This window comes from Populus alba, chromosome 17, assembly GCF_005239225.2.
Source record: "Populus alba chromosome 17, ASM523922v2, whole genome shotgun sequence".
Classification (NCBI taxonomy): domain Eukaryota; kingdom Viridiplantae; phylum Streptophyta; class Magnoliopsida; order Malpighiales; family Salicaceae; genus Populus; species Populus alba.
In genome coordinates, this window is record NC_133300.1 from 511,792 (window position 1) to 536,763 (window position 24,972).

The 24,972-nt window shown below is 32.9% G+C and overlaps 2 protein-coding genes across 4 annotated transcripts; one reads left to right on the forward strand and one right to left on the reverse strand.

Moving 5' to 3' along the window:
• Positions 1-8,647: 8,647 nt before the first annotated feature.
• On the forward strand, positions 8,648-21,563 carry LOC118029635 (probably inactive leucine-rich repeat receptor-like protein kinase At5g48380). Its single transcript, XM_073405876.1, is given in 5 exon segments — positions 8,648-9,121; positions 9,332-9,595; positions 9,597-10,218; positions 21,164-21,370; positions 21,373-21,563. Coding segments are annotated over 5 exon segments (1,419 nt in total). The 5' UTR covers positions 8,648-8,986.
• On the reverse strand, positions 14,366-16,220 carry LOC118029664 (2-alkenal reductase (NADP(+)-dependent)). Of its 3 annotated transcripts, none has more exons than XM_035033561.2 (5): positions 15,974-16,220; positions 15,680-15,857; positions 15,435-15,601; positions 15,108-15,190; positions 14,366-14,847 (listed from the first exon to the last, which is right to left on the reverse strand). In XM_035033561.2, exons 1-5 carry the CDS (start codon positions 16,217-16,219, stop codon positions 14,469-14,471), a joined length of 1,053 nt encoding a protein of 350 aa, XP_034889452.2. In that variant the 5' UTR covers position 16,220; the 3' UTR covers positions 14,366-14,468. The 3 variants fall into 3 exon arrangements, with proteins under 3 accessions (XP_034889452.2, XP_034889453.1, XP_073262110.1); XM_035033562.2 differs by having other exon boundaries at positions 15,680-15,868; positions 15,974-16,111; XM_073406009.1 differs by having other exon boundaries at positions 14,705-15,010.
• Positions 21,564-24,972: the final 3,409 nt, after the last annotated feature.

Genomic DNA, 24,972 nt, shown 5'->3' on the forward strand with positions numbered 1-24,972 from the left:
TCTTAATCAATTTTGTTTTTAAAATCTCATATTTTAATACTAGTTTGATTGAGAATTGAATTATATAATTTGTTTTTTATTGAGTTATCCTAGTTTCATGATCATAATCACAAGTTTGATATGTTAACTCAGGTAAATTTAGATAATTTTTTGAGGTCCTTTTTGTAATTGATTTTTTCTTTCAAATTCATTCTTCAATATTATATTTATTGAAAATTGAATATTATAATTTATTTTTATTTGTTTTTTATTGGATTATTATGATTTCATTACTTTGTATGTAAATTGTTAGGTTAATCTTGATTGACTCAAATCAATTCAATATGTTGTTTTTTCAATATTTTTTTAAAAATATCTCATCTTAAATATTTAATTAGAGATAAACTATGTTTTTATTGGTAATTTGAGTTGTTTTTGGACCTGCAAAAAAAAAAAAGGTCACATCAAATTAATTTCCACACAATTTAAATCTTTTGTACTGAGAATATATTATTAATGCCTAGACATTTCTTCTTACTTTTAAAAAAGTAATCCGACTAGCGACGTGCAGATCAATGATTTAGTGTATGCCCTTTACATTTATCTTTCAGCATGTATATCAATAATGAAAATGAAAATGAACGATGAGATTATACAAAGAGCTTACGATTCTTCCAACTAAATTTGTTTAGTACAATCGTTTATTTAAGGATATCAAATATGTTGTCGAGATTTGATGAGAACATTAAAATTAGAACACTTATAAGAGGTAAATTCTCTGAATCTTAACTTGCTATATCAAATTGATACGAGGGTTAGCAAGTTATTTTTATCCATAGATATAAATAATAAAATAAACATTAGATATCTATTATTAAATATAAAGAAAAAGCATGGCTAGTGATCATATAGTTTATTAAACATACATACAGCCACAACAGAGCAAAGAAATGATCATCACCAGAAGCACTCTCTAGCAATGCATAGTTGACGTCTTCAGCACGCAATTGCAGCAGTTAGAGTTAGTTAAAGAAGTTGGAAGTCAGTTATGATAGTTAGAAGATTCAGTTAACTGTTATATAAATCAGTTATTATTGTTAATTATCTTGGCTCATTCAGTTCTACACAAACGAGCCTATATAAACAATGTAACAGTGAACAATGAGATTTGATTCAATAAGAAGAATATTGTTCAGTTCATCATTTTTCTTCTTTCTGCTAAATCTAATATGGTATCAGAGCATTTTCTTTAAAGGATTATCTCCGCAATCTTTATCCTTTTCATCTTCCTCCTTCATTCTCTTCATCAGCTCTTTATCTTTCTTAGCAATGATAGAAAATATCATTCCTACATCAAACATGGATTCTTCCAACCCTTTCTTCTTGTATCATGGTGATAGCCCTGGAGCCACGATTGTTTCTAAACCACTCAATGGCGAGAATTACAACTCATGGAAAAGAGCAATGATGATGGCCTTATCAGCCAAGAACAAGCTCAGTTTTGTTAATGGCACTTTGCCTAAACCATCCAATCTTTATGATTCTCAAGGTTTGGCATGGACTCGCTGCAATAATATGGTCCTTTCATGGCTGCTCAACTCTGTTTCAACAGAGATTGCAAACAGCATCATTTACATTGATGATGCTTCTGAAATATGGAATGATCTTCAAGATCGATTTTCTCAACACAATGGGCCACGAATCTTTCAGCTCCAGAAATCAATCTCCTGCTTATCACAAGAAAATAATTCAGTTAGTTCATACTTTACTGCTATGAAAGGATTATAGGATGAATTAGCAAATCATCAGCCAATTCCTACGTGCACATGTGGAGCTTTGAAGACTATTATGTCTTACCATCATTAGCAGCATGTCTACCAATTCCTAATGGGACTGAATGAAAGTTACTCACATGTTCGAGGTCAAATTCTGTTGATTGATCCTCTGCCCTCAATCAACAAATTTTTCTCACTTGTAATCTAAGAGGAAAGGCAGCGTATGATTTCTTCAGCAAGCCTTTCTTTTAATCAAAACACTACTGCCTTACTCACAAAAACAATGTCTTCAAATCGTTTTTCTGGCAATAGATCTTTTCATATTCGCAAGGATCGACCTATCTATTCTCATTATGGTGTTTCTGGTCACACTATGGAAAAGTGCTATAGAATTCATGGTTTTCCACCCGGTTACAAGTTTAATAAAGGAAAGAATGCATCTTCTAGCGTTCGTCAAGTTTCTAGACCTCAGCTGCCTATTACTTATGAGCAGTGTCAACAGCTCATCAACATGTTCAACCCAAGGATCTCTGAGCATGACTCATCTGTCAACCAAGCCTTCTCATCTTCAAGTAAAGAGTCAGTAATCTCCATGCAAGGTGAATGTATGACAAGTGCAGGTGAATTTTTTACAGCTCAGTCTTTTATTATCAATTCAACACATTCTGTGTTTGCATCCTCTTTATCTTTACCTCAACAGTCTTCACTCACAATTCCTGCCAAAACTCTTTGGATTATTGACACTGGTGCAACAGATCATATGATCTGTTCCATATCTTTCTTTACAAGTATTACTTCTGCTGTTTCCAAATCCGTAAGACTACCAAATGGTCAATTTGCCTCAATAACTCACATTGGTACGATTAAAATCTCAGAACATTTTGTTCTAACTGATGTCCTTTGTATTCCTTGTTTTTCATTCAATCTCATATCTGTTAGCAAGTTGATCAAAACTCTACAGTGCTGTGTCATTTTCTTACCAAAATTTTGTTTTGTTCAGCACCTCACAAGCTGGAAAACGATTGGTGTGGGTAAAGAAGCTAGAGGCTTATACCATTTGCTGTAAAATTCAGTTTCTGTTTTACCTCAGAATTCTATTTCTATCAATTCTGCAAAATTCATGTCCAATCATCCTATCACTGATTCAATTTCTGCTAGTTTCTCTGTAAACTTTGTTAATACTAGCTTATGGCATTACAGATTAGGACATCCTGCAGAAATTCCTTTAAAATTGTTTTCCCATGTAATTCCTCAAGTTCTAAATGAATCAAATATAACTTGCAGCATTTGTCCATTAGCCAAACAACATCGTTTATCTTTTCCTCATAGCACATCTACTTCCACACAACCATTTGATTTAATTCATTGTGACATTTGGGGTCCCTTTTCTACAAAATCTATCACTGGTTCATCATATTTTCTGACAATTGTCGATGATCATACAAGATTTACATGGATTCATCTTCTAGAAAATAAATCTCAAACCCGAACTCACATTCAAGCTTTCTTTAATTTGGTTGAAACACAATTCAATGCCAAAATCATTTCTATGCCACAAAAGGTGTTATCCACCAACTTAGTTGTGTTGAAACACCTCAACAAAATTCCATTATTGAACGCAAACACCAGCACATCTTGAATGTGGCTAGATCCCTCCTTTTTCATTCATACTTACCTTTACAGTTTTGGGGGGATTGCACTCTCACTGCAGTGCACTTGATAAATCGGATTCCCACTCCTTCACTACAAAATAAATCACCTTATGAAGTTTTGTTCAAGTCTTCTCCATCATATTCTCATCTGCGGGTATTTGGTTGTCTTTGTTATGCAAATACTCTTCTTCGAAATAGACATAAATTTGATCCTAGAGCTAAGCCTTGCATACTTCTTGGTTATCCATATGGGATGAAAGGTTACAAGCTCTATGATTTAAATCTCCATACTGTGTTTGTCTCCAGAGATGTGATGTTTCACGAAAATATATTTCCTTTTGCACTCAAAAATCCCTTATCTGCTAATGATTCTGTTTTACCTTTGCCAGTTCCCATGCATGAATCAACTATCTCTTTACTTGATCCCCTACTTTCAAATCCTTCACCTTCTAGTCCAAATAACCAAAATTCCACTTCAGAACCTTGCATATCATCTACTTTGGATATAATACCTTCATAACCATGTATACCTCAGCCTAGCAGAAAATCTTCTAGGGTAAAACAGACACTTGGATATTTGCATGACTATCATTGTCATCTTGCAACCTCCACTTCAGATCCCACATCTTCATCCACAACTTCAGGTATTTCTTATTCACTTTCTTCAGTTCTTTCATATGATCATCTTTCCCCTTCTCAAAATTTTTTTAGTCTTTCTGTCTTTGCACTTGTTGAACCAACATCTTATACTCAAGCTGTCAAACATAAGGAATGGCGTGAGGCTATGAATATTGAGATTAAAGCACTTGAGCTCAATAAGACCTGGACTGTTGTTGACCTTCCTGCTTCAACACATGTCATTGGATGCAAATGGGTCTATAAAGTCAAGTTGAAATCTGATGGGACTTTGGAGAGGTATAAAGCCAGGTTAGTTGCTAAGGGGTATAACCAATGTGAGGGCTTGGACTACTATGAAACATTTTCTCCTGTGGCTAAACTCCCTACTGTGCGCACTCTTTTAGCAGTGGCAGCAGTAAAACAGTGACATCTTCATCAGTTGGATGTAAATAATGCTTTTCTTCATGGTCAATTAGATGAAGAAGTCTACATGTCATTACCTTCTGGATTCGTCAGTAAGGGGGAGTCGAAAGTATGCAAGCTTCACAAGTCAATTTATGGCTTAAAGCAAGCTTCTAGGCAATGGTTTGCTAAATTCTCCACTACTCTACTTGAGTTTGGATTCATACAATCTAAAGCTGACTACACTTTATTTACAAGAACTTTGGACGGTTCATTCATCACATTATTGGTTTATGTTGATGACATAGTGGTTGCTAGTGATAATTCAGCAGAGGTTTCAAAGTTTATTCAATTACTTAATGATAAATTTCAACTCAAAGATCTTGGCCAGCTGAAATACTTCCTTGGTTTGGAAATAGCCCGTAGTGAACTTGGCATCTTTGTTTGTCAAAGAAAGTATGCATTGGAAGTGCTTGAAAACTCGGGTTTGTTGGCTTCAAAGCCAGTCCACATTCCCATGGAACTTAATGTAAAATTTTCTAAAGATTCTGGACAACTCTTAGAAGATCCTACTGCTTACAGATGACTTGTTGGGCGCTTGCTTTATCTCACCATCAGCAGACCTGACATTTCATTTGTTGTTCAAATGTTAAGTCAGTTTATGGCTCAACCACGTGCTCCTCATGTAGCTGCAGCTTATAGAGTTTTACGTTACATTAAAGCTTCTCCAGCACAAGGATTGTTCTTTCCAGTCCTCTCCAGTTTACAAATGAAAGCATTTTGTGATTCTGATTGGGCAGGGTGTGTTGATTCTAAACGATCAGTGACAGGGTACTGTATTTTCCTTGATCATTCTTTAATTTCTTGGAAATCAAAGAAACAAACCACTGTGTCCAGGTCTTCTGCAGAGGCCGAGTACAGAGCCATGACATCTACTTGTTGTGAAGTTGTATGGCTTCGATCTCTTCTTCAGGATCTCCAGTTTCCCCCACAAACTACTCTTCTTTACTGTGACAGTCAAGCTGCTCTCCATATTGCAGCTAATCCTGTATATCATGAACGAACCAAACATATAGACATTGATTGTCATGTGGTTCATGAGAAGATTCAGTCAAGCATTCTACATACTTTCCATGTTTCTTCCACAAATCAAATCGCAGATGTTTTTACCAAGGCTCTTGGTTTCTCTCTTTTCCTTCCTTTGGTGTCCAAGATGAGCCTTCATAACATCTATTCCCCTTGATTCTTTATGTCTCATCTTAAGGGGGAGTATTAAACATATATACAGCCACAACAGAGCAAAGAAATGATCATCAGCAGAAGCACTCTCCAGCAATGCACAGTTGACGTCTTCAGCACGCAATTGCAGCAGTTAGAGTTAGTTAAAGAAGTTGGAAGTCAGTTATGATAGTTAGAAGATTCAGTTAACTGTTATATAAATCAGTTATTATTGTTAATTATCTTGGCTCATTCAGTTCTACACAAACGAGCCTATATAAACAATGTAACAGTGAACAATGAGATTTGCTTCAATAAGAATATTGTTCAGTTTATCATTTTTCTTCTTTCTGCTAAATCTAACATAGTTGGTAGCGAGGAAGTGATGAGCAAGAAGAAGTAAGAGATTTTATTTGTTGAGAGTATGGTTATTTTTAAAAATATTTTTTATTTAAAAATATATTAAAATATATTTTTTTTATTTTTTAAAAATTATTTTTAATATCAGCATATTAAAATAATTTAAAAACACAAAAAAATATTAATTTAAAATAAATTAAAAAAATAATTTTATTCAAAAATCTTTTCTAAATAAACTTTCCAAAAAATCAAACTAGCCATACATACATGACAAAAAATAACGGTATCAAACTAAAAGCACCAGAAGAAGAAAGTGGTTATACACGAAGGAAGGGGTACTGGACTCATACAACCATTTGATATGACAGGCCCATCCTTATTAGCTATAAGTCTCGATTTATTTCATAGGCCCATGTTCTCAAAATTTTGAGTCCCTCCTTTCCAATCAATAATATTTAGTTCACACAATTTTTTTTTTTATTTACATATATCTTGTTTATCTAAATAATTTTTTATTTTTTTAAAAAAAATATCTTATGATTATTAAAATAAGTTAGCAAAAAAATATCAAAATAGTATGTTCATATTTTATTTGTGATTCAAAGCTAAAAAAACCCTTAAATATGATAAATCATGTTCAAAACCTATGCATAAAATTTAAGAATAAAAAAACAATTCGAATCTAATTTTCAATGAAAAATGTATTATTAGTATTATTAATAGACTTTTGGATCCAAATAAACCTTTGGATTATTTCCTTTTTTTTCTTAGAGCTAAGAACATCATGTTTACTAATCATTTCATTACTTAATTTATCTATTTTTCTCATCAAAACCTTCATCATTACCTCCAACTTATCTTATCTTTTTACAAGATTCTTTTTATAAATCTATAAGACCAGTATATAACCTAATATATATATATAAAAAGCACAATTCTCAAAATAGAAGGAACTATAAAAAAACAAAAAAAAGAAGAATATTGGGATGGTGAAGGGTTAAATCTAATATAAGAATTAATGACAATCAAAACTTCCTAAGTTCCAACAATTGAAGTTAATAGTGAGATATAACCTTGTTATTCGCTGCTGTTTTTCTATCTTCAAAAACTTGCTCTTCTTTCGATTCATATCCTAGAAGAAAACATTTTGTAATTATTAAAACAAGTTAATAAATTTGTGGACTTTTCTTTGTGGACTAACAAATCCATGCATCCTTTATTCGTGGACTCAACGTGCTCAATAAAGAAATGAAAAATAAAGGATATGAATATTTTACTTGATTTTTAAGAATTTAATTCCTAAATCATTGATATGAAAGTTGAGGAATTTTTTTTTCTTTTTAATTTTAGTTTAAACTTTGAAATCACAATTGAAAAGAATTATTAAATATACTAAGTACTATTAAAATTGCTCGGATTAAAGATTTAAACTCAATTAACATTTAAGTTGACTGACGTGTAAATAATTCCATTGAAAAAAAGAAAAAGAAAAACAAGAAAAATAAGTCTACATTAATTGACAAAAACTTATAAATCAGGACTTAACCTTTTTCGTGCAAATTGGAGTCCTATATAGACTTGGAATTTGATGCAGGAAGACTTGGCTTCTTGAATTACGTGTCCCATAAACTTGGAATTTGATGCAGGAAGACTTGGCTTCTTGAATTGAAGATAGACTACCAAGTCAACGCATCTTTTCTTTGTGGCTTATTTATTTCCATACCAATCACTTTTAGATAAATCTTGAATTAAATACAGGGAATAAATAAGATGTTTCTATAACTATAGGGACTAAAATGAGTTTCTGCCACCTTCGACCCCTACGCTCCACATCCATGAATACTACCCAAAACTTGTTTTTAAGCTGTGGGTTTCGGTTTCAGAGTCCCAAATTTGGAATCAGGCTTGCATACTTTATCAATATACTCCCGGAGCTTATTTTTTATTCACTTAAGTCCTGGAAGCTAAGTTTTCACAGCTGAGTTACCCCTGTTTTAAGAAGCCATGTTCCTTGAAATGGAAGAGATTAATCTAATATAAGAATTAATGGCAATCAAAACTTCCTAAGTTCCAACAATTGAAATTAATTACAGAACAAAATATTGAGGTTTCAATGTAAAAAGCTTATAATTGAAAGGCTGTATGTATAATAAGTATGTGTTTGATATTGTGGTTTAGTTTTTAGGTCTTTTTTACTTGAAACTATATGAAAATAAGTTTTTTTATTTTATTTTGTTAAAATTTACACATCAAAACCATTAAAAAAATACAAAAAAAAATTAAATTGATTTTTTAAAGTCAAATATACTTTAAAATATAGTTCCAAATACAAAAACAAAAGATTTAACCCTACTTATTAAGGAAATGGGTACTTTTATTTTTAATCAAATATAAAAACAAAAGATTTAATCTCAGCTAACATTTAAGTTGACTGACGTGCAAATACTTTTATTGAAAAAAAAAAAAAAAGAGGAAATTGAAAGAAGTTGAAAATGAGGACATAAGCTTCTTGACTAGTTTGTTTTCCCCACACTTTCGTGGAAATTGCAGTAAAGGGCCATCCATTTCAATGCAGAAGAAGTAGCTCAAGAATAAATGCTGTCTTCGGAGATTTCAGAAACAAAAAGAGATTTCAATTCAATTTTATTTTTAAGTAGGCTTTTATGATTCTTATTTCTTATTTTTGTTCATTCCAACCATTCTATTGTAGTCATATCCCACTAGAAATTGGCCTTCTCGATCGGATCAAGATCTTTACTGTTACTAACAATCGATTATCAGGACCAGTGCCAACTTTTATACATACTAATATTCCAGCAGACAGCTTTGCGAACAACACAGGACTCTGTGGGAAGCCTTTGAAAAGCTGCTCAATTCATCAAATGAAGTTTGATTACTCATTCAAAAGTGGTTTTGTGATTGGTTATATAGTTTTTTTCAGTTGCAATTTTTTTTACATCCTACTGTGTACCATGGTTGTATATGGGGGAGAGGGGAAAAAAAATCACAATATCAGAAATGATGATGTTGATGGTGAAGAGGAAGCATAAGATAACAGATGATGATCAAGCAGGCAGCTCCCCAACAGCAGGTCTTTTGGAGGAAGGAATTAAAGAGGTACTACTCTTTAAGATTGATTCTTTTTTGTTTTAGCTTTGTTAGTTTTATATTTTTATTCCTTATTCAAGTCTTGAGCAACAGCAGTTCAGTTTTTACTTCCAATTACAGGATGCTTATCTACACAAGACCCTGAATTCTTGAAGCCGGCTTAATTTCAATGTATATATAAGTTCTTCAGTACTAATATACTGAGATTTCTGTCCACAGATTTCCATGTTGGAGAAGAGGGTTACAAGAATGAGCTACGCAGATCTTAAAGATGCAACCGATAATTTCAGTGAGAACAATGTCATCGGACAGGGAAAGATGGGGATGCTGTACAAGGCATCATTGCCTAATGGTTATGTCCTTGCAGTGAAGAAGTTACATGACTCTCAGTTCCTTGAAGAACAATTTATATCGGAGTTGAAGATACTTGGTTCATTGAGACATATCAACGTACTTCCACTGTTGGGGTTTTGCGTTGAGTCAAACCAAATTAAGGTTTCTGGTTTACAAATATATGCCAAATGGTAACCTTTATGATTGGCTACATCCCATGGAAGAAGGTCAGGAAAAAGCTATGGAATGGGGTGTGAGGGTTAAAGTCGCCGTCGGATTAGCAAGAGGCTTGGCGTGGCTTCATCAGAACTGTCATACCGTCAAAATAATCCATCTTGACATTAGCTCAAAATGCATATTACTTGATCAGAACTTCCTGCCCAAGTTATCAAATTTTGGAGAGGCAATGCTCGTGAGTTCGACCTGCGCTTCCTCCGTAAATAGTGAGTTTTGGGAGATGGCATTTGTGAAGGAAGATGTGCATGGATTTGGAGTTGTGCTTCTTGAGATGATTACTGGGGTGGATCCCAGCAACATGACTGCTTCCTCAAACAATGTTCTTAATGAATGGATTGCTCATCTTTCGAGCAGTTCGGATTTTCATGGCGCGGTAGAGAAGTCTCTGATCGGGAAAGGATTTGACGATGAGATCATTCAGCTGCTTAAAGTTGCATGTACCTGTGTTGATCCCATTCCAGATCGAAGACCGATAATGGTTCAAGTGTACGAAGACATAAAAGCAATAAGGGAGAGATGTGACCTAGTAGATGATTCATCGATGCTAAAGCAACCTGAAATTTGCCCTGCTACTTCAGAAAAATCTGTGGAGATTGAAATGGCAGAATTCCAATGAAAACAACAGGACAAACAAAAAGCAAGTCTGCATTTTCTAGTTTCTATCATGCTTTGGTGTAATGAACCAATATTGTACACAATATGATAGCTTTTGAGAATAAATCTCCAGAAATTTTACTGTGGTTCAAATTATTATTATTTGAGAATAAATTACTCTATATAGCATGTTAGCAATAATATTTAATCACTAAAATATAACAACAGATAGCTGCGAGTTTTTAACGTTAAATCATATGGAAGCATCCATTCTCGCTAATAGAGACCTGCGATGTGTTCCATGAACTTGGATTACAGGAGACTTGCTTTTTGACTTGAAGAAATAGACTGTCGAATCTTTATTTATTTCCAAACTTGTCGTTTCTTGGACACTTCAAAGCAGACTCGCGAACATGCAGCAACGACTTTTCATAAGATCATTTGGGTCAAGAGCATCTTTTTTTCATGGAATATTCACCTAAAATTAATATATAAAACTCTCATATAATGTTTGCTAAGCAGTGGTCAAATTATATAATCCATGCCCATTACTACTGTAAGACTCCTAAATTAAATACAGGGAACAAAGGAAAAGTTTTTATAACTAGAGGGACTAAAATGAATTTCTGCCACCCTTATCCTCTATGCTCCAGATCCATGAATAGTACCCGAAACAGGTTTTGAAGTTGTGGGTTTTGGTTTCAAAGTACCAAAATTCTTTCCACAACACATCCTCACCCTCACTGTCTTCTTATGCCATGCACACAGAGCACACCATGTTTAATTTCCCATATTGTTTCTCAACAAAACCAAAATCACAACCTAAAACCCATTAAACTAATACTCCAGGCACAGTAAACAAACCCCAAATAAAAAGATTTGTTTCTTAAGACCCGCCTTGAGTTCTTCAGCCCTACACCAGGAAAACTTGGAAATTTATATGGAAGGGTAGACTTGTTCTTTTGTTTAAATTTTAAAATTGTATTGATTCGGGAAGTAAGTTGCAGATTTTACTAACAAAGAAGTTATAAATGAGGACTTAAGCTTCTTGACTAATTTGTTTTCCCAAGCTTCGTAGAAATTGTAGTATAGGGCCATCCATTTCAGGGCAGAAGATGTGTAGCTCAAGAGTAAATGCTCTCTTTGGACGCGGTACGTAGTTAAAAGTCAAATATAACTTTGAACGATCTCCTGCTATTTGCAGCTGTTTCGCTATCCACAAATGGCTCTTGATGCAAAACTTGCTCTTTTTTTGATTCATATCCTTAGTGTTGCCGGCAATGGTGTAGAAACATAAATTTTTTACCAATTAAATTTTATCATGTATTATTTTATTCTTTAAAAAAAAAAATTGAAATAAATGATATGGAAAATAAATGATTCTTAATTTATATATTTCTTGGCTAATGAAAAGTTGACACTTGGGATGATATATTCAAGATATCTTGTCATAAATGCAAGATTCTGTTAATAAATATCAACCAATGAGATTATGCCTTGTGGCATTGAAAAAGGACCTGAGAGCCCCTACAAATCTCTATAAATAGAGGGCCTCAACCTAAAAAGAAAAAAAAAGAAGAGATTCTGGGAGGTACAAATTTTCTTCAAGACAAGCTCTTTAAGCCAAAAAGCTCTCTCTCTCTCTCTTTTCAAGCAAGGAAGCTCTCTTTCAAAGAGTTCTCAAGCCTCTTTCATCTATGCTCGAAGTCTAAAAAGAATGAAGCTCAGTTAGATCAAGCCAAAACGCCCCATAACAGTTCTTCAACAACACTTTGAAGATAAATCAAGGTACTCTTCAAAGCATCAAATCATAACATCTTGCTTCGCAATACATGCCCAAATTCGCGTTCTTACAAAGCACAAATCTTGGCTTGATTACTCAAATAAATCAAGTCACTATACATCAAATCCAAGGGAAGAATCAGAGGATTGCCATATTCTTTTGAAAGAATATAATACATAGAGATTGTAACATTTATATATTTAATAGAATTATATATTTGTACAAGTGTGCTTGTTTAATTTTAGGTGCTCAAAATTGTGTCTACAAATTTCTAGCAACTCCACTAGGGAAATCTCTACCTTTCATCTCTTCCCTTCAAGAAAGAATTTTCAACAAACTCTCAATGGCAATTAGAAGGAGCATGATCACCATTGTTGCTTCGAAAAGCAATAAGGCCACCGATTCAAGTCATCAACATATTATTGAAGATTCTTCAACCCCGCCATTGAAAACAAAATCCATCGTCGAGTTGTATGCACAAACTAAGCCGACTCTCAAGTTGACATCAACTTCGAATGCAAGAGGGGCACAAGATCTCGCCTCAAAGATGAAGCCACAAGCAACTTCACTACAAAAGTCAAGTGGGGCATGCGAAATTGTCTTTGGCACTCAAGGAGACTTTCACAATTCACTTATGGAAACTTCTTTGTGTCAATCACCAAGGCTTTGGGTTCTGGCACCATGTCAGTGATGATGACCGAGACAATATCTCTAGAGGATCAAGAGGCTAACTTGACAAAACTGTCGAGGGGCTTTCGACTTCACTCAAGGCAAAAGACAATGAGATAGCAAAGTTGATGAACAAACTTGACAGCTTGAACAAAGGAGGCCAAACCTTGACTACCAAGGCTTTTCAAGTAGATCAACTAGATGCCATTGAGGAGTCCACAATCGAAGCTGTAAAGAATATACGTGGTATTACTGATGGCATTTTCACCACAAATCAACTAAAAAAACTCATCAAGGAAGCCATCATAGACTAGGTGGAAAGCTCAATTCAACTCTCGTATTCGTATACAAAGTCGTACACCCAAATAATCGACCTATTAAAGATGCCTTTAAGTTACCAACCACCAAAGTTTCAACAATTCAATGGCAATGGAAATCCTCGGCAACACATAGCTCACTTTGTGGAGACTTGCATTAATGTCGGGACTAATGGTGATCTCATGGTAAAACAGTTTGTTCGTTCCATGAAAGGTAATGCCTTCGACTGGTACACTGACTTGGAGTCTTGCTCGATTGATACCTGAGAGTAGTTGGAGCGCGAGTTTCTTAACCGCTTTTACAGCACTCATCCTGTGGTTAGCATGATTAAACTCACCAATGAACATCAGTGGAATGAAAAGCCTGTCATCGACTACATTCATCGGTGGAGAAACCTTAGCCTCAACTATAGAGGTCAACTCACTGAGACTTCTGCGCTAAACATGTGTATTCAAGGGATGCGTTGGGGATTACGATATATCCTACAAGGCATCAAACCAAAGGGATCATTTCTTTGATGTTAGGTAAAATCATTTCCAGATACTTAGGGTAGAGGTGATAGTAATCAAGCACCACGAATCCTTTAATGCCAACATGTTTCAAATTAATCTTTCTATCTCTTCTCTCTCTAATCACATATTGAAAAATAATACAAATAAACTTTGGTACAAAAATTAATATTTTTCTTCTAATTTAAAGGGATCTAAATTATATAATTTATGTTATTTTAAAAGTTTGAGCGTCTAAATGTATTTTTCCTTAAATATATGATAATCTATCCATGTTTGATGTCTTTTTTTATTATGGCCCATCCTCTTTCAATTTCACATTTGACTAGGAAATCTAAAACAATTGATTTTCAATTAGGATTTAATCATCCAAAATTAAATTTAGAGAACCAAAATAAATTACTAAAAAGTGAACAAGAGGTCCACAATGTTTTGTTAGTGTAACTGTGTATGAACAATGCTAGTTATAGTAGAAAATACACACCTTTTAGTTTTATATTTAATAGTTATAAGACTTGTCCAATACTCGGGTGATGTTTGGAAGGATCAACTTATAAGTTAGCGGATTGACCTAGTTTATCCCAAAATTGCATTATTTTAGTTTTTTTTTTTCAAAATGAATTTTTAAAAACTAAAACTATGTTTTTAAATATATATTTTTAAAAAAATTTTAGAAGTGACTCAACTAGATCTTATCTAAGTTTAATTGTGTCAAATCCCGATTTAGTTGACAAATAAACCCAGCTTAGAACAAACCTTTAACGACCGATTTCTGAGTAAACCCGTCAAGCCGAGTTGTATCTAAATATATAAAAGAGTCCAACCACATTATTGATTATATTTAACTTGTAAGAGAAAGAGGATACATACGATTCTCAATGGTCCATGAGAACACTACAATTTGGTTGGCTTGTTATTCTCTAGCAACTATAACAACTTTCTTTCCAAGATTGCTGCTATTAAAAAGTCCGACAAGAGCAGCTGGACAGCTCTCGAGAGCTTCAGATATGTCTTCCATATACACAATCTTCCCTTCTCTAATACAAGGCAACATGAAGTCCAGGAACTTGGGAAAGAGGTGAAAGTAATCAGTGACAACAAATCCTTCCAAGCGAAGGCGCTTGTAAATGATGTTCATCATGTTCTTTATGCCCTCAGGCTCATCCAGTGTGTACTGTGAAATCATTCCACAGTGAACAATGCGGCCATTAAGTTTCATGTTGAGTAGCACAGCATCGAGCATTTTGCCCCCAACATTGTCAAAGCAAATGTCAATGCCTCCAGGAAAGTGCCTGCAACGAATCGATGCAAAAACAACAGCAAGAACTTGTGGATTGAGTTTTTTGAAGCTCACATTTCTTTAGATTGATAATATGGTGAGTGGGTAGCTCCATGGAGGGTTGATAACATGGTGAGTGGGTAGTTGGAGCAGGGCAGGCTGGTTTTTAGTTGATTCTGCATCCCACGAATAATATATATATATATATATATATATATATATATATATATATATATATATATATATCAAGCACAGATAAAGGCAAAACCTGACCTTTTCAACGTGTCATCCAGGTTTTTCTCTTCTTTATAATTGAAGGCCTCATCAAATCCCAGCTTGTTCTTCAGCAAATCAACCTTATATAAGAAATTAGAAGAAAGAAACATCAAATTGTTGAAACTGGGTCATCTTGAACGGCAAACAGAAAGAAAACTAGTCATGACAACAAATGATAAGATCAGGTTAAAGAAAAGCTGATGTTATGCTACAAATGGATGTGCTCTTGATAGGATATATATGAGAAGTTGGAAATCACTATAAAAAATCCATGGAAAGTTCAGGCCAGCAGACCCGATGTTAATGTCATGAAAAACGAAATACCTTTTCTTGACTTCCTGCACTGCCAACCACATAGCAGCCCGTCAATTTTGCTAGCTGCCCGACAAGCTGACCTACGGCCCCAAATGCCGAAGAAATGAAAACAGTCTCTCCTTCCTTAGCAGCACAGAACTCATAAAAACCAACATAAGCTGTCAAACCAGGCATACCTATGGAGAAGACACAAAAACACCTTTAGGGCTCCAAAATCTTTCAGGAGTTTGGTGATCAGATCCTTGAAAACTTACCAAGAACTCCCAGATAGTAAGATAAGGGTACATCTGAGTGTTGGATTTTAAAGAGAGTTTCAGGTTCAGTAATCAGACTGTACTCTTCCCATCCAGTTGTTCCCCAAACAAGATCACCCTTTTGGAAATCAGAGTGTCCAGATTCAAGAACTCTACCCACTCCATAACTGGCCATCACCTGCAAAAAACCTTTCTCAGCAGAAAAGGGTCAGCCTGTTACTTTACAATCCTGGAAATTTGAGTCTGGCCGTCTGTATATGAAAGGAAGAGAAGAAAGGAAGATGAAAGACTTACAGAACCAGGGGAATAGGAAGAGAAGTAGCCAGGTTTTTCGATCTTCGTGGATCGAATATACTGGTAAGGATCAATGGAGAGGTAAAGAACCTTCACAAGAACTGCATTTGAACCTTGTGGTACTTTCAATTCTATACTTTCAGTTGTTAGATGAAGGTCTGATTCTTTTGGGGAACCTTTGATGTAGTCTTTGAGCATCAACTTCTTGTTTCTCACAACATTTCCAGGACCACCATCTGTCTTCATTGATAATAGCAACTCTAATCAAATCCCGTTAATCTATCTGGAAACTAATGAAAATAGACTTGTTATATATTGATATAAGCGGCGAAGCAGCCACATGTTTGTCATGAGTCATGACCACATGTTTTTATCTTTTTTTATTTTTTATTTTTTTTTCTAATATATGTTTTTTTCTTTTAATTTTAATTATATCCTTCGAAATTAAACTACTCAAACTACGAGTTTGATAGGTTAACTTAAGTTTTTTTTTAATTGACTTTTTTTTTTGAAATTTTATCTTTAAACACTAGGTTGATTAAAAATTAAACTTTATAATTTATTTTAATCTGCTTCTTATGAGATTATTCTTATTTTATGACTCAGATAAGAATATTTTACTTGATTTTTAAGAATTTAATTCCTAAATCATTGATAAGGAATTAAATTTAAATCATTGATATGAAAGTTGAGGAAGTTTTTTTCTTTCTTTTTAATTTTAGTTTAAACTTTGAAATCACAATTGAAAAGAATTATTAAATATACTAAGTGCTATTAAAATTGCTCGGATTAAAGATTTAAACTCAATTAACATTTAAGTTGACTGACGTGCAAATAATTCCATTGCAAAAAAGAAAAAAAAAAAACAAGAAAAATAAGTCTACATTAATTGACAAAAACTTATAAATCAGGACTTAACCTTTTTCGTGCAAATTGGAGTTTGATGCAGGAAGACTTGGCTTCTTGAATTGAAGAAATAGACTACCAAGTCAACGGATCTTTTCTTTGTGGCTTATTTATTTCCATACCAATCACTTTTAGATAAATCTTGAATTAAATACAGGGAATAAATAAGATGTTTCTATAACTATAGGGACTAAAATGAGTTTCTGCCACCTTCGACCCCTACGCTCCACATCTATGAATACTACCCAAAACTTGTTTTTAAGCTGTGGGTTTCGGTTTCAGAGTTTCAAATTTGGAATCAGGCTTGCATACTTTATCAATATACTCCCGGAGCTTATTTTTTATTCACTTAAGTCCTGGAAGCTAAGTTTTCACAGCTGAGTTACCCCTGTTTTAAGAAGCCATGTTCCTTGAAATGGAAGAGATTAATCTAATATAAGAATTAATGGCAATCAAAACTTCCTAAGTTCCAACAATTGAAATTAATTACACAACAAAATATTGAGGTTTCAATGTAAAAAGCTTAATTACAAATTAATTGATACTGTGGTTTACTTTTTAGGTATTTTATACTTGAAACTATATGAAAATAAGTTTTTTATTTTATTTTGTTAAAATTTACACATCAAAACCATTAAAAAAAATATGAAAAAACATTAAATTGATTTTTTAAAGTCAAATATACTTTTAAAATGTAGTTTCAAATACAAAACAAAAGATTTAATCTCAGCTAACATTTAAGTTGACTGACGTGCAAATACTTTTATTTAGAAAAGAAAAAGATGAGGAAATTGAAAGAAGTTGAAAATGAGGACATAAGCTTCTTGACTAGTTTGTTTTCCCCACACTTTCGTGGAAATTGCAGTAAAGGGCCATCCATTTCAATGCAGAAGAAGTAGCTCAAGAATAAATGCTCTCTTCGGAGATTTCAGAAACAAGAAGAGATTTCAATTCAATTTTATTTTTAAGTAGGCTTTTATGATTCTTATTTCTCATTTTTGTTCATTCCAACCATTCCATTGTAGTCAAGTATTGCCAATTTATCTGTGGGAAGCCTTTGAAAAGCTGCTCAATTCATCAAATGAAGTTTGATTACTCATTCAAAAGTGGTTTTGTGATTGGTTATATAGTTTTTTTCAGTTGCAATTTTTTTTACATCCTACTGTGTACCATGGTTGTATATGGGGGAGAGGGGAAAAAAAATCACAATATCAGAAATGATGATGTTGATGGTGAAGAGGAAGCATAAGATAACAGATGATGATCAAGCAGGCAGCTCCCCAACAGCAGGTCTTTTGGAGGAAGGAATTAAAGAGGTACTACTCTTTAAGATTGATTCTTTTTTGTTTTAGCTTTGTTAGTTTTATATTTTTATTCCTTATTCAAGTCTTGAGCAACAGCAGTTCAGTTTTTACTTCCAATCTACACAAGACCCTGAATTCTTGAAGCTGGTTTAATTTCAATGTATATATATGTTCTTCAGTACTAATATATTGAGATTTCTTAAATGAGATAAACCATGTGCAAAATCTATTTATAAAATTTAAAAATAAAAAAAATTGAATCTATTAGTATTATTAATAATAATAAAAAAGACTAACATCGTTTTTTTTTTTTTTTACATGAATAAAAAGACTAACAAATCAATGCATCTTTTCTTTGTGGACTCAACGTGCTCAATAAAGAAATGAAAAATAAAGGTTACGAAATATTTTACTTGATTTTTTAAGAATTTAATTTCCTAAATCATTGATAAGGAATTAAATTTAATGACTTTGCACGGGATCTTTTATCTCAAGAGCATCTTTGTTCATGGAATATTCAGCTAAAATTAATACACAAAACTCCCATTTAATGTTTGCTAAGCATGTCGTCAATAAATAAATAAAACAATATTGAGTGGAAAATCATTTTGTGTAATAATTTATCATGAATGAGGTTTTCTCACCTTTTCCATAAATTTAAAGCATTAAAGTTCTTATTAATACTTATTATAATTATCATCTTTAAATTAAATAAAAATAAATCTTCAAAACATTGATGTAAAAACTGGCATGGTTTTAAATTGTAGGGAAGCAATCGTTAAAAGAAGTTGATATGAAAGTTGAGGAAATTCTCCTTCTTCGTTTTTTTCTCTTTTATTAATTAGTTTAACTTTCAAAATCACTATCGAAAAGAATTATTAAATATACTAAGTATTATTAAAATTGCTCTGATTGAAAATTTAATCTCAATCGTGCAAATACTTCTATTGGAAAAAAACAAAAACAAGAAAAAAAGAAGAAAAATAAGTCTAGACAAAGAAGTTATAAATCAGAACCTAACTTTTTTGACTAATTTGTTTTCCCATCCATTCTCTCTTGATGTACTGTCCCATCATGAACTTGGAATTTGATGCATATTCCTTAGTGTTGATTCATATCCTTAGTGTTGCCGGCAATGGATATTTTATAAATGCATATTCTTGAGAATACAGTTCTTCGCCGGCAATGAATACAGTTCTTCTTTTGATTCATATCCTTAGTGTTGCCGGCAATGGATACAGTTCTTTACAAGAGAGAACGACTACGGGAGTGATGATCATGAACATCGGAAAAAGTTAATATCTTCACTCAAAAGTGGGTTTTTAATACCGTTTCCATTATAACTATTTACAATACTAGAAAGTACACGAATACAAACAAAATCATTAACTAATTTTTTTACAGTTTTTTCTTTGCTGACTCCATCAATATTTATTAACAGAAATATTACATTCATATATATCGAGAGAATCCCAATCAGAATATAAGAAACTTAAAAAAACTAAATAGTATAATGATTTTGACAAAATTATAGTTGGATTCATAGGCATGTCTGTTACTTGTCCTAAGTTATAAATTAGGACTTGGCTTCTTGACTAGTTTGTTTTCCCCACACTTTCGTCGAAATTGCAGTAAAGGGCCATCCATTTCAATGCAGAAGAAGTAGCTCAAGAATAAATGCTCTCTTCGGAGATTTCAGAAACAAAAACAGATTTCAATTCAATTTTATTTTTAAGTAGGCTTTTATGATTCTTATTTCTCATTTTTTGTCATTCCAACCATTCCATTGTAGTCTTAGGCCCCGTTTGGTAACGTGGTTGCGGGTGAGGTTCACCCGCAGCCACACCAAATGCTGTTTGGTTAGCAAAAGAAAGTTGTTTTCTGATGGTGGAACCCGTCAAAATCCCGGCTGCACCGCATGTTTTGGAGAAGCAGCATGCTGCTTCTCGCAGGGAAGAAAAGCAGAACAGTGGAGCATGGCTCCACTGTTCAGTGAACAGTGGAGCCATGCTCCACTGTTGCAACTTGCAACAGTGCGAGTGAATTAATTCACTCGCACTGTTACAGTTTTAGTTTTCTTTTCTTTTTTTTGAAAAACATTGCGTTTTTTTTTCTTGAAAAACAAATACAATTAATTGATTTTACTTTTAAAAAAAAATTAATTTAAGGTGAATTAAATTTATTCGTACTGTAATCTCAATTTTATTACTGGTAATATTTTACTTAAATTTATTGCACACTCAAAAAATTATTTTTTTCTATAGTTCTTGTCGAATGAATTTTGTACATAATAAAATTGTAATTTTTTTAAAAAAATTGTGTTTTACTTGAAAAAACTATATTTAATATTATTTAATAACACTACATAAATTAGAAATATATCGCATGATAACATAACATTTGGGGGATTTGATCGCAATTCCAATTATGTTCTTGCCGGGTCCGACCCAATTAAAAAGAAATTCAGTTTTTTTTTTTTTTAATTGTGTTTTATTTATAAACTTAAAAGGAGATCGCTTAATAACGTAACAAAAAATTCAGTTTTTTTATTGCGCATTTAAGAAACCAATGGAAAATATAGTTCTTATGAATAGATTTCGTATGTAATGATATTGCACATAGTTTAATGGAATAATAAAAAATATTTGATATCAATATTATTTATTTCATGATATAATAACAGTGGTTAAATCTACAATATTTAAATAAAAAATCATTAATATTAATATTAATATATATGTATATATATATATATATTAATTATTTTATAACCTCAATTTGAAAAGCATTTTTTTACCAAACACATTAAACTACTTTTTGTTCAACCTCAATTTCAACCACAGTTTTAACCAAACATATATTTTTCCAAACCAACCTCAACTAAAAGTATTTTTTATAAAACAACTTTTTTAAAACCACAACCACAACAGCAACCTCAATACCAAACACACCCTTACTCTGATGAACTCTCAAATCCAAATGGCTAATTTATTTTTTATCTACTCTTTTATGTTCTCCTTGTTAGCTACTTTCACCGTAACTAGTGCTACTGACACTGATGTTTGTTGCTTGAAATCTATTAAGGATTCTATGATAGACCCTTATGGATACTTAAACAGCACATGGGATTTCAGCAACAATACAGAAGGTTTCATCTGTGAATTTCTGGGAGTCGAATGCTGGCATCCTGAGAGAACAGAGTCTTAAACCTCAGACTCACTGACCTGGGGCTCATGGGCCAGTTCCCTCTTGGATTGGAGAACTGTACGAGCTTAACAGGATTGAACCTTTCATATAATCAGCTTCAGGGACCAATTCCATTCAACTTTTGGGATTTTCAATCACATCAAAACATTGGCTTCTGGATTCTAGCAGAATGACCGGTTCCTCAAACAGTCTTCTTAATGAATGGAATAGTCATCTTTTGACTAGTTCCAAGATTTATGATGCCATTGATAAGTCTCTGGTTGGGCAAGGATTTGATGATGAGATATTTCAGCTGCTTAAAGTTGCATGCCACTGTGTTGATTCCATTCCAGATCGAAGACCAACAATGCTTCAAGTGTACAAAGACATAAGAGCAATGAGGGAGAGATGAGATTGAAATGGAAACAGGAAAAACAGGACAAATTTAGGCAACTCTATCATGTTTTGGTATAATAAACATGTAAGAAGCAACGGTGCTGTTTGAGAATAAGCTTGAACTATCTATCCAAATTCAAGGTACTGCAAAAGTGACTACAAATATTTCAAACTAGTCTCTTTTCTGGGGACTTGAAAAAAACCTCAGGATACAGCTTAAAGTTTTGTATACAACATATTGTGCATTGAATTGACTCTTCAACAAGGGCATATTGCAACCTTGTAGACCATCAGCAACATTTTTCAACCATTTTGTTTAACAACAAATTAATTTAAGAACTTTAGCAAAAAGCGTGGCTAGTGATCACAGAGTTGGTGGTGAGGAAGTGATGAGCAAGAAGCAGGTGATTCTCAAGGACTATGTGCAGTGGCTTTCCAAAAGAATCAAACCCGTACGTACGTCACGACAGGTGGCTAGCATCAAACTAGAAGCACCAGAAGAAGAAAGTGGAAAAGATGCTGTGTGGTGGTTTACAATCTCTGCTTGTCTTGTGATCCTTCCATGCGTGGAGGAATGCAGAAAGATCTACCACCTGGTAAACAACCTCATGTTTTGAGTTCCAGCCATCGCCGGAACTTCACCGATCTGTTGATCAGCAAGGTTCCTAAGAATTTGGATGTGTTTTCGAAGAAGAAAACAAGCAGCAAATTGACGTCGTAGACGAAAACAAAACCAAGAAAAACGACAAGCAGAACAAGCCAATATTTTCTCTGCGAGTAAATTAGTGAAGGTTGCCCAGGAGTGATCCCTCTCCCATTGCATATCTTCTGGGAAATGCCATGCATCTTGTGCCATTAGCAGCACTAGCTGTAAAACTAACAATATCCCTGTGTGTAGGAAAACAGTACAGATATATGGCGGCCTCATTGCTAAGAGAGGAACAACGTGGTCTGTTGATAATTCAGAGATTCTCCTTAAGAAGAATCTGCTGTGTGAACAAACAGGATAAACATCTTTGATCATTTGATGCTGCAGATTGCAGTCTGGAAATATTTTGGTAGTTAAACAAGAAGGAAGGGGTACTGGACTCATACAACCATTAGATATGACAGACCCATCTTTATTAGCTGTAAGTCTCGATTTATTTTACAGGCCCATGTTCTCAAAATTTGGAGGCCCTGCTTTCAAATTGATAATATTAAGCTCATATATATAATATTTTTTTGTATTGTTTTTATAATTGTTTTGATTTTTTTATCAAGATAAATTTCTTTATTGACATATATCTTGTTTACCTTAGCATAAATACTAGCTTTATAGCTTGAATAATTGTTTTTATTTTAAAAAAATCTTATGTTTATTAAAATAAATTAATAAAACAATAATAAAATAGCATGTTCATATTTTATGTTTGATTAAAGCTAAAAAATCCTTGAATGAGATAAATCATGTGAAAAATCTATTTATAAATTTAAAAATAAAAAAAATTTGAATCTATTAGTATTATTATTAATAATAAAAAGACTATTTGTTTTTACATGAATAAAAAGACTAACAAATCAATGCATCTTTTCTTCGTGGACTCAACATGCTCAATAAGAACTAACATGTTTGCTCCCTCTGTAGTTTTAGGTTTGAGTTCTGTGGTTGCTCATATGATAGCCACTAGAGATTTATATGGTAGTTAACTTCAGGACCCGTGAGATTAGTCGAGGTGCGTGTAAACAGGCCTGGACACTCACGTTAATAAAAAAAATGAAAAAAAGGTTATGAATAATTTACATGATTTTTAAGAATTTAATTCCTAAATCAGTGATAAGGAATTAAATTTAATGACTTTGCATAGATGTTTTTCTCAAGAGCATCTTTGTTCATGGAATATTCTGCTAAATTTAATACACAAAACTCCCATTTAATGTTTGGTAAGCAGTCGTCAATAAATAAAAAATAAATATTGAGTGTAAAATCACTTTAGTGTAATAATTTGTTATGAATGAGGTTTTCTCACCCTAACATGTTTTCCCTAAATTTAAATCATTAAAGTTTTTATTAATACTTATTTTAATTATCATCATCAAATTAAATAAAAATAAATCTTCAAAACATAATTGCGAAAAACAGATAAAGTTTTTAACTTTAAATTATATGGAAGCAATCAATTAAAAGGAGTTGATATTAAAGTTAAGGAAGTTCTCCTTCTTTGTTTTTTTCTCTTTTAAACTTCAAAATTTTAAATTGAAAAAAAATTATAAAATATACTAAGTATTATTAAATTTTTCGGATTAAAAAATTAATCTCAATTAACATTTAAGTTGACTGACATGCAAATACTTTTATTGAAAAAAAAAAAGGAAGAAAAATAAGCCTACATTATTTGACAAAAGTTATAAATCAGGACTTAACATTTTTTTTTTTTTGACTAATTTGTTTTCCCCACACTTTCGTGGAAATTGGAGTCCTATAGGGCCATCCATTACTCTCTCTGTAATTACGTGTCCATAAATTTAGAATTGATGCAGGAAGACTTGGCTTTTTTGACTTGAAGAAAATAGACTAACAAATCAATGCATCTTTTCTTTATTTATTTCCATATTGATTGAGTCCATACCAATCACTTTAAGATAAATCTTGAATTAAATACAGGGAACAAATAAGATGTTTCTATAACTACAGGGACTAAAATGAGTTTCTGCCACCTTCGACCTCTACGTTCCCGGTCCATGAACGCTACCCGAAACATGTTTTTAAGCTGTGGGTTTTGGTTCCTGAGTCCCAAATTTGGAATCAGACTTGCATACTTTATCAATATACTCCCGGAGCTTATTTTTTATTCACTCAAGTCCTGGAAACAAAGGTTTCACAGCGGCGTTACCCTTGTTTTAAGAAGCTATGTTCCTTAGAATGGAAGAGATTAATCTGATATAAGAAATAATAGCAATCAAAACTTCCTAAGTTCCAACAATTGAAATTAATTACAGAACAAAATATTGAGGTTTCAATGTAAAAAGCTTATAATTGAAGGGCTGTGTGTATAATAAGTATGTGTTTAATATTGTGGCTCAATTTTTAAGTATTTTTTACTTGAAATTATATGAAAATAAGTTTTTTATTTTATTTTATTAAAATTTAAACATCAAAACCATTAAAAAAATACTAAAAAACATTAAATTGATTTTAAGTCAAATATACTTTTAAAATGTAGTTCC